This window comes from Peromyscus californicus, unplaced genomic scaffold (assembly GCF_007827085.1).
Source record: "Peromyscus californicus insignis strain IS unplaced genomic scaffold, ASM782708v3 Scaffold_4__1_contigs__length_199733344, whole genome shotgun sequence".
Lineage (NCBI taxonomy): Eukaryota > Metazoa > Chordata > Mammalia > Rodentia > Cricetidae > Peromyscus > Peromyscus californicus.
In genome coordinates this window covers 104,184,696-104,195,895 of record NW_026294562.1, presented here as the reverse complement: position 1 = coordinate 104,195,895, position 11,200 = coordinate 104,184,696, and the positions used below count along the sequence as shown (strand labels likewise).

Here is an 11,200-nt window from a genome sequence, read left to right as displayed (position 1 = left end):
CAATTTATTTAACCAATTTCTACTGTTAGACTTTCAGATTATTAAGCATAAATTTTGCCCATATTTTAGACTGTTTCCTTAGGACAGATTCCCAGAAGTGGACTTAGAGGATCGGGGGATACAAACATTTCCAAACCTCCCCACAGAAACTGCCAAATTGCCTTTCAGAAAGCTGTTGCCAATTTACACTTCCAACATTGCCAGCGTGCTTTTTTCTACCAATATGGATCTGTGTGAAGGATAATAAAATTTAAGTGGAACATACAGTCCTTGGGTTATTAATGATGTTGGAGAGGCACAGTGACTTCTGGCACAGGGGCCTATGGCAAAGGTCACCCCTATTTCCAGGTATGCAGTTAACAGTGAGTTAGTGTGAGCACACGTGACAGCGGTTTTCAGCAGTGGAGAGTGACACAATCAGATTTCGGACGGCCAAATCCAAGGCTTGGATTGCTTTTGTCCGTTGCTGTATTCCAGCTTGCAGGACAGTTCCTGGCACACGCACCACTCAGTACACATCTGTTGAGTGAATTAACACAGACTCTTCTTTCAGATGGCTGCCGTAGGGTTTGGTCACTTCTGGTTCCTGGGAAACACTGGTCAAGCACTCTTGTAAAGGTCTGCTCAATCTTGAAACTCTACCATAGCACCGGAAAAGCAGTTTCACTGAAGGCAACATAGTAAAGATCCATTTAGGATAAATAAAAATCACTCTCACACTCACCTGAAAGGACACACCCCAGAACTAGTCACAAGTATCTATACATAGTTTTTTTTTTTTAATAAGCATGCAAAAAAAAAAACCAAAAACAGTCTGGTGAAATCTGTCACCTCCACAGCACATCCCTGAGTAAGTGATGACATCAATGTACTCAGTGCTGCTCACGGCCAAGGCATTTTTGGAATGACTAAATGCACTTTCTTACTGCTCACTGCAATTTGACATCATTTTCAGCACTGCCGATAGGTTTTGAGATAAAACACAGGGGTAATGTAGATGGGAGTTTGTTTAACACCATTTTTAGTGAAAACCAGAATACAATTCATTTTGTGAATCAGAATGTGGTCAAGCCTGGGTTCACTTTCCTGGTCTCATATTCTTTCCAATATGCCACATTTTCTAGAGAGTAAGTTGTAAGACGGTGCCAGACTGACTTGGCATGAACAAAATTATTAAAAATAATTAATCACCTGGCATTTTTATATTCATACTTCATGTACACTAGACTGGGTCAGGCAAACTATGGCCTGTGGCTTACCACTTGTTTTTCTCTGGTCTCTATTTAAAAATTTTATCTTTATTTATTTTATTTTTATTTTTTCATTTAAAATGACTGGGGGAGAAAAATCAAAATATTTTATGAAAACTATGAAATTCCAATTCCAAGATTCATTTATAGAGTCTTTCCCTGGAACGCAGCCGCACTCATCTGTTCCCATATGAGCTACGTCTGCTTTGCACCAGGAGACTGGATGGCTCACGAAGTGTAGTATGTTTCCCGTATGGTCTGCTGTACTGGGCCCAAGTCCCCATCAAATGTTTGCAGACAGAATTATGGGTGAAGTGTGATACAACTTGCACCATAACTACTAGGATCCAATAAGGCAGAGACCACAGAACACCAATGCATGGCCGCCTGGGATAAGATGCAAAAGCCTAGAAAATCGAGGAGGGCTGACCACGCTGACGCACTAATCGGCTGGAGGTGACCGAGTGAGCAGGAGGCACACAGTGCACGGCTGACAGAGGCTTGCTAACCGAGCAACCTGCGACCTGGTGAGCCACGGCCCCCAAAGCCTGGAGCGACATGCTGGCAGCCAGCGGGATGTGGACAGAGCAGGCACACTGAGCAGTGTGTGCAGGGCGGCGGCGGCGGCAACCCCCCAATAGCACTCTACTCCTGTACTGAGTGTCTTCAAGTCATTTCCCGTCCAGATTCTTTCAGGCATCTCCTCAGCAAATAAGGACTAAGAACAAGAAATAGATCTGAAAGGAACACTCCAGAAAACAGGATGTGGGTCCACAACCTTTCTTCTTAAATGAATTTTCTTTTTTTTTTCTTTTTGAGACAGGGTCTGTGCTATGTTGCCCGGACTGAATTTGAACCCCCACTTTTCCTGCTTCAGGCCCCCAGTGTTGGGATTGCAGGTGTGCACTACTACGTTCATCTTGATGCTACCATTTCACTGACTCACAGCCAGGAACAGAATTCAGGGGGCTACAGAACCATCCTGATGTGGGACGTCCTTCTGGACACTGCGAATACGTGTTGCTTTTATTGGTTGATGAATAAAGCTGCTTTGGCCTATGGCAGGGCAGAATATAGCCAGGCAGGAAATCCAAGAAGAGATACAGGGAGAAGGGCCGAGTCAGGCGCAGATGCCAATCTAGCTGCCCAAGGAGCAAGATGCCAGCAGAATGGTAATGCCACAGCCATATGGCAAAATGCAGATTAATAGAAGTGGGTTAATTTAAGTTGTAAGAGCTAATTAGTAATAAGCCTGAACAATAGGTCAAGCATTTATAATTAATATAAGCCTCTGAGTGACTATTTTATAAGTGGCTACAGACCAGATGAGACACAGAAAAGCCTCCAGCTACATTTGGCATCCAACCAACGTGGGGCAGGAATTTCTACATAAGACCTGAGAAAGCTTAAAAAAAGGGGGGGGGGGTCTATAACACATAAATGGAGCCAAAAGCAGCTTCCTAGTGGTGTCTCTCATGCTCATGAGGACTGTGGTACAGAGACGCCACAGCATTTGGGCTTGAGCACAGACAGTATGGTGGATTCCCGCCATGGTACACAGAGGTGTCTCCAAGCCGCGCAGTGCACTGCATGGTGCATATAGCTTTTATTCATACAGACAATAAAAGGTTTGTGGGCCGGCTGCACACCACCAGGTGACAGCATGGACCCATTGGGGGCTAAGTGTGATTCTCCTGGGTACCTCCCATATGTCGGAAAGTTTAACGGAGTGGGGCCAGCAGCCAAGGCCGCCACTTTGGTCCTAGCCATGCCCACTTAGCAGTGTAAACCATTGATCAGAAAAAGATTACAGATACACAATAAAGATAGATTCAGACAAAAAGAAACCTCTAAAAGGGTCGCCTTGTGTTTAAAAAATGTACGTAGGCTTGGAAGAGAGAGGAAAAAGAATATAGGCAGTTATAGAAAGAAATAATAGTTTTAAAAAATAAAGTCTTTAAAGAGACATTAAAAATAATATAAAAGAAACAAGCCATGTAAAGATGGAAAATACACAGAGAGTCTGGATTATGTGTTTTCTTTGAATTTTTGGACTGTTAATGAGCTAACTGCAAAGAGACATTTGATTTTGGATGCTACTAATTTAAATCAACATATATATTTTAAAGGTATTGAAATTTGGGTCTAAGGATATGTTGCTTTGGAGAAGAGTTTCTGCTTTTGTTTCCACAGAAGATGAGAACCTGTGGATAGCTTCCAGGTTAATATGGTTTGATTGAGCAAGACCCCCTGAAAGGTCTCTGATGGGAACAGTGGCCCAGATGATCCAATATCCACAACAGCTTCAAGACTACTGGCTGAGATGGACCAACCACACAAAATACTCCAGTCAGGACTTGACCATAATTATAAATTTTCTCAGGATCCCCATAAGATTACCAGTGCCCTCAATCAGCAGGAAGTAGTATAGAAAACTACACCCAAATTCCCAAAATATTATTTATGAATGTTTGTTTTCATTTAAAGGGGGTTGATTATAAATGGTTAATGGTCATAGTCAATCTCTTTCTAAAGAAGAAAGGGGGATATGATATATAAATAATGGGGAAAAGGGTAGATTAGTACAGTAATAAAAAAAAGAGGTAGATTATTGAATCCACTTTAATCCAAAAAACTATTATTCTTCAAAATATTTTACATTGATAAGGATTTTGGTTTGTTGATATAAATTTAAGGTCAATTTTGTTATGCTATATGTATATCTACTCTTGCTTAAGATATTATGTTTATGCAACTCACTAATAATGTAATGTATAATTAAAAATACAGATTAATAGTCATCTATAATAGTCAAACTTATAGCCACGTTAGTTAGATTTTCTAGGTATACAGAGATATATTGCAGGTAGACAGGTATCTTCAAACACTTCAAAGACCTACAGAATATGGCATTTAAAATGTTTTAATAACTTGGACTTTTTATGACAATGAGACATGTCTGCTCATGGCAGCACCAATCTACTTCAGAGAAGATGATGGGCATTGAAGAAACTCCCAATGGAGTTTGTTTTCTTTATGGCAAAACATAGCCATGTGGGCAAGAAACTGCTCTTACCTGGACTGCTTAACAATATGCTGTATAAACTGGACATGCAGGACCCACAGAAACATGACTGCTGAACTTGCCAAAACAAGGTGGGACAGTCCTTCAGGTTCCTGCTTCATGAAAGAGTCTGGCAGACATTCTGCAGGACATAAAGTGACTGATGAATTTTGCCAAAATAGGTGGGACAGTCCTTCAAATTTCCTGCTTCACTGAGAAATCTGCCAGACACTCTAGGTCTATAGGCTGAAGATAGATACTTCAATATTGCAGAAGAACTTTGGATGACTGTCCAGGCAGCCAGATGTCTCTGTCATTTCTAGAATTTTGGAAGTTGCTTGCAACGTACTTCCTGTTTATTCAGGTAATATTATATCCTTCTGGGGTCTTTGATGGAGTTGAAGAATAGATTAGTTATGATAAAAGATAAATTAGATATAAAACTTTAGACTCACAAAATAGAGTATTTTCTTTAGTTTTGCCAAATACAAATAGACTAAATATCATAACTGTAATTCTTGTTTGATACCTGTTTTGTTATATGTAATTTTACAATGTTAAAGTTAAAACCTTCCTTTTTAACTAGACAGAAAAGGGGAAATGATGTGGGATGTCCTTCTGTATGCTGCGAATATGTGTTGCTTTTATTGGTTGATGAATAAAGCTGCTTTGGCTTATGGCAGGGCAGAATATAGCCAGGCAGGAAATCCAAGCAGAGATACAGGGAGAAGAAGGGCAGAGTCAGGCACAGACACCATCCAGCCACCCAAGGAGCAAGATGCCAGCAGACCAGTAACACCACAGCCATGTGGCAAAATATTGATTAATAGAGATGGGTTAATTTAAATTGTAAGAGCTAGTTAGTAATAAACCTGAACAATAGGCCAAGCATTTATAATTAATATAAGCCTCTGAGGTGATTATTTTGTAAGTGACTGCGGACCAGGTGGGACACAGAAAAGCCTCTGGCTATACCATCCTCATGTTTTTTTCAAGTCAAAGATTTGGTAAACATTTGACCAAAAATGTTGTAAAAAAATTGTTTAAAAATGTTACTAAAAAAAATAATCTGGCCAGTGGTGGTACATGCCTTTAATCCCAGGAGTTGGGAGGCAGAGGCAGATGGATCTCTAGTAGTTCGGGGCCAGCCTGGTCTACAAAGAAAGTTCCAGGACAGTCAGGGCTCTTACAGGGCTCTTACACAGAGAAACCAACCAAAATTTAAAAAAAAAAAAAAAAAAAGATAATGATTTATTTCATTACTTTGGGTGGGACAGGAAGCAAGATGGGGTGATGAGAGATTTAGAAAAGTGGACAAAAATCAGTGGTGGAATGGTGCCTTCCTAGAAGGTACCTGTTCCTCTTGAACTGTAGGCAGTAACACAGAATACAGTAGCACAGAATGGACTGAATCAGAACAGGAGTGAAGGTAAGAGGAGGGAGTAAAATCACCTGGAGATCAGACTAGTAAGCCTGAGAACAAGTCAAGGTATGCGGACGGCCAGTGCTCTTGACAGTCACAAAGCCAGGCTTGACCTCCTGCCAGGGAAAAATACTGTTGCTGGGAGAATGGGACTAATTACCACTCTGAAAAGGCTTCAAGACTCTAGGGACCCGAGGTAACCAATCCTTGGGAAACTGGTAACACCAGTTGTACTGTGATTGCTAATGGTGGGAGGGCTTGGTCACTAACCCCTATATCGTCCCTCCCTATCCCACTCCTGGAGTGGAGGAAGACAATTTGGAGCCAAGGCTGAAGCAGAAACTGCCTGCTCCCATTGGACCACAGCTGAAGTCAGGAGGAGGAAGAAGGGTCCAGAGATCAGAAAGGAGAGTAATGTGAGTGGAAAAGCATACCAAAAATTCAAGGATCGTCACACCAAAGGCCCAAAGCAGCCACACGTAGAGGTGTGGCCCAGAATCAGGAAACAAACAACAGGGAATCAGAGAATCGATAGCAAACTAGAAGAGAATAAAGTGAGTGTCTGAAGGACAAGGAGAAAACACTGAGGTGTGGGGTCATGGCTGGATCTGAGTCTACAAGACCAGGAACCCAAGCTGCCTGGGAAGTAAGGTGCAGGCCAGGACAAAACTTGGGTCAGCAATGGTAGGCACTTAAAGAGCACTGCTAGGTAGGAACTCTCCTGTCACCTAGGAGCTCATGCTCTACCGTCGGGTTCAGTGATGGTGCATAACCATAAGAAAGTGCTCTGGACTAAAGTTATGGTAGTAATTTTCCTTCCCCCAAATCTGAGACACCCTGCCATTGCCGAGTATTTCTGGGAAATGGGCAAAGGAAAAATGGGCTGAAATGGCAGTTCAATCTGACTACTATATGGGACTTGACTTCAGGTAATAAATTAAGTCCCCCTTTTTTGGAAACCACTTAGAACAATCTGAGTTCACACTCCTAATTACCTGCTTCTGAGTATTCTGTGTCTAAACCCTAACTGGGACCATTTTACTTCTGGCACCTTGTATTTCAGTCTGGGTCTCAGTCCAGGAGCACTGCAAGGTTCATTCTAACCCTATTTGCAGGATGAAATAAACCCAGAAATAACTTCTCTCAGGATCTGTGTTTAGTGAGAGCTAGGAGTGGCAGCACACACCTCTAATCCTAGCACTTGGAGGCTAAGGTAGGTGGATCTCTGTGAGTTCCAGGGCTACACAGAGACCCTGTCTCAAAAAAAACCAAAATCAAGTAAAATAAAATAAGATGGAGATAAGGCTGGAAAGTGGTGGTTGTGGGATCCTGGTCTATGCCCACAGACACACTACTCTGCAGTGATTACAGGGAAGACCAGAGCGAAGGTGAATAAATTTATCAAAGATATTGCAATAGTAGGAACTTCATTCTAAGATGCATTGTCCTTGGTGGCAAGCACGGAGGAACCAGAACTTCATCTCACAGGAAGAGATGCATTGTCCTTGGTGGCAAGCATGGAGGAACCAGAACTTCATCTCACAGGAAGAGATGCATTGTCCTTGGTGGCAAGCACGGAGGAACCAGAACTTCATCTCACAGGAAGAGATGCATTGTCCTTGGTGGCAAGCACGGAGGAACCAGAACTTCGTCTCATAGGGAGACTTAATGATCTAGACGTGGGAAGTCGTGGAACTACTAAGCAGGTGGAAGTCTGTAAGCTGCTACTTGTTTTAAGAGTTTTTAACATATATATAATTTATTTTTATTTCATTCAAATTGAATTGGTGTTTTGCCTGCATGTGTCTCTGTGTGAGGATGTTGGATTCTTTATAATTGAAGCTACAGTGGTGAGCTGCCATGTGGGTGCTGGGAATTGAACCCCGGGTCCTCTGGAAAAACAGCCAGAGATCTTATCTGCTGAGCCATCTCTCCAATCCCCTTTTAAGAGTTTTGTTAGATAATATCTTTGTGAGACAAGATCTAGCTTCCAAGGAACTTCAGAACTGAAGATCTAACTGCTTCTGCCTCCCAAGTGCCGGGACGCCCAGCCTTGAAACTTTCTGAAAGCAGGAGAGAGAGAGTAAAGACAACTACGTTGAACAGTGCTGGGCACGACTATCAGCCGGTATTATTTACTCCTTAGTAAACACAGTCACTAACGTCAGAACCCCTGGGTAAGGCAGACACTGGCCGGTGCTGTGAGATGCTGTTGTCTCCCTGTCCTCTGCTCCCTGGTAGGCATTCCGAGATGCTCTCAGTCTATATGGAGCACTTGCTACCACCCACTTGAGACGAGTTTCATTCCGTGAACTCTGGCAGGGAGGTAAGAAGAGGCTGTTTAAATTTACAGAGCCTGCTTTAGGGGGGTCCGATTAGCTATGCTAACAAGTGAGTTATTACAAACCTACCCGCAGACACTGGGGTAGGCAGCAATTTATAAACTACTAGCATAAAATTAAGCGCAGAAGAGAGGAAGCCTAGCGTTTCAAATTACTCATCTGCAGCACCATTACCACCACCACCCCGACTTTAATATTTTAGCCCTAAAAGTGTCATCATTTTTCCAAGCCTCATGCTGTACCACCTCCGGGGTATCCTTCTCTCATCTCATGGCCCTTTGTCTCCCTCTTCACAGATGTAGTTACAAAAACACCTCCCCCATAAACACCATTTACCCTCGGCAATCTCACTTCAGGGCTTCACACCTTCACACCGTTGATGCTCACTGTAGAGAGCCGTGCACGGCCGTGCCTCAAAGACGGCACCGGCGTCCGGCTTCTGCCTTCCCGATGGCAGGTGCTCCTTATTTGGCTAAAGCTAGGATCCGGCTTGCTTCCGCACACCTGGACCTAATCTGGCTTGCTTGCGTATGTCTGACCCTATCGGCATTGTCCACGTGGCACTATGGGGTTATTGCCCAGTGGCTATAAAGGGCGTGGGCTGGCTTTCCCCGAGAGAGATCGGAGGAGATGGGAGATGGGAGATGGGAGATGGGAGATCGGAGGAGGAGGAGGAGGAGGAGGAGGAGGAGGAGGAGGAGGAGGAGGAGGAGGAGGAGGAGGAGAAGAAGAAGAAGAAGAAGAAGAAGAAGAAGAAGAAGAAGAAGAAGAAGAAGAAGAAGAAGAAGAAGAAGAAGATGAAGATGGCTTTCCCCGGGGTCAGAAGATTGTCTCAAGGTTCCTGAATAAACTGCTTGGAGAAGAGCCTGGTGTTGCGTCTTCCTTGCTGGTCGAGGCGGACGCGACAGCTCACAACACACCTGACTTCAGCTGTTTCGGCCTCAGTTACTAAATAAATGTGGGAGGGTGTAAATTGGCACCATATCCCAGACTCCCTTAATGTAGGACCTGAGCAATTACTTGACTTCTTCATGTGACATTATGGTCTTCACCTTGGTCTCATGGCTTAAATGTTCTCGGGCCAAACCCTTCTCTTCTAGCAGAAGGAACACCCAAAAGAATGGTGGTCCAAAGCACAGGAGAATGAAACAATCCTAGCTCTGTCAGGGGAGGGGAGCTCTGTGAGGTAAGTATTGGAGGCCAACCCTGAATCATTTGGACTAGATCACACCACTCAATAAATCAGCATGCCACTGCCTTCTGTATTATACCTCTCGGGCCCTGACTGTGAAGCAGGCTGAAACTGCAGCACTTTGGGGGTCCCCTCAGAAGAGTATGTCTTCCTGGGCACAGAAATAGACTCCTACCCCTGCTTCTCACTGGCATGATCCCCTGGACAGCATGATGTGCAGAACAGCCCTAAGCCCGAGGTTAGTGCAGGATAGCCCTAAGCCCGAGGTTAAGCTAAAGAAATGAAGAGCAAGCTAGAACTGGAAGTCAACAGTCACAAGCCCTCCAAGATGGTGGGGAACAGCAAGGAAGAGAACCCCCGTAGTTCAGTATTACCGGTGAACCCTGCCGAGTGCGAAGGAAGAGCATAAGACAGAAACTAGACGAAAAGCAGATGAGGACAGCTTCCTGGTCAGGTTCTAGCTACCTCAGGCTCATTTCACCAGTATGTGAACCAATTCCGAGCAATCCTAGTGGGAATGCTTGCTGAGGATGGCCCCTGAAGAAGCTGGCTGCCAAGGGGGTGGATTCTGGGATTTGACAGAGGCAGAGACATTTCCCCACCAGCTTTCTGCTGCAAATGACTCCACGTTTCAGAATTTGTTATCTTTTCCCTCACATATAAGCTAGGTTTATATAATTTCACCTATATAATTTCCTTTGAATGGTCATGTGGGAATACAAATTTCTAAGTTTAGGCTCATTCTTCAAAACACTAGCTATAACCTTGGCAGACTTTTTCTCATGGTCAGATTTCTTTCAGAATGAGTCTAGCGGTTTCTTTATCTAAATTTAATTCTTCAGTCATCATTCTCACCGTTAACTGCCTGTTTGAATAAACCAAGTCCTTGAACTTCTGGATATTTTCATCCGTCCTGTGGGTGACTGGACGACCACTTTGTGCATCATCTCGGACATTTCCCTGCCCTACTTTAAACCTTCTGTGCCAGTCAAAAACTCAAGCCTTCAACACCACTTCATTCCTGTAGGCTTTCAAAAGATGGTGGGTCTTACTTGCAGAGTTGTTCAATTTCACGCAAAACTTGATGCTAATCTTTTGTTCTAAATAGCGATCACTCATTTTGGCACTAAGCCATACGGGGACATTATCAGGGCACGACTGTGAGAAGCCCGAGGTATCAATCTCTAGGGTGCTGCTGGCCTAATCATTTCGCTATTCCTGCCCTTCTGGAAGCCACCAGGGAATTTAGTGCTTTTCTGAGTTTTCGCCCTTAGCGTCTAGTCGAGGTACGGGGCTGGCAATCTCGCACTAACCGGGTCATAGAGTAACTGAGAGGCAAAGCTGGGAAAAAAATTAAATCCTCTACAATCCATGTTTGCGTCCAACCCGTGCGTGGAGTTTGCAAAGCAGTCACCAAGGTCGTCCCGATTCTGGGGCCCTAAGAGTCTACGGCGACTCATGCAATGGACACATAAACAGTGGCAACTTAAACAAGCAGGGATGACACGGTCGTGGCGTAACGTTCGAACTCGCTCCAGACCTGGAGAAACCCGCACACGACAAACCTACCGAAGAAAGCCCGGGTTCCGTCCCGGAGTTCCGGGAGGCTAGGCCGCATGCGCAATTCCTCCCTCGCGCGGGTTGGGTTGTGCGCGTGCGCACGGGGGGCAGCTGCGGCGGGCCCGGCCACCTCCCCACCACACCCGGCCAGACGCGCTCGCGTGCGCATGCCCGCCCGCGGGAAAGGTCGCCGGCGAGGAGGGCGGGGGAGGAGGGCTGAGAGAAGAGAGGGCACCCTCGAGCGCCAGGGTGCATTGTGGGAAGGAGGCGGCAGCGTCCCGGGCGGGCTGGAGGTGCAGCAGCGGTGGCGGCGGCGGTAAATCCTCCCGGCCGCTCACAGCACTGTGGAGCCGCGGCCCCAGCCCGGCC

General features: G+C 44.9%; 1 protein-coding gene across 1 annotated transcript; it reads right to left on the bottom strand.

Moving 5' to 3' along the window:
- Positions 1-9,389: 9,389 nt before the first annotated feature.
- Positions 9,390-10,834, bottom strand: Gvqw3 (GVQW motif containing 3). The gene is given in 3 exon segments (XM_052763298.1): positions 9,390-9,990; positions 9,993-10,063; positions 10,065-10,834. Coding segments are annotated over 3 exon segments (639 nt in total). The 5' UTR covers positions 10,391-10,834; the 3' UTR covers positions 9,390-9,748.
- Positions 10,835-11,200: the final 366 nt, after the last annotated feature.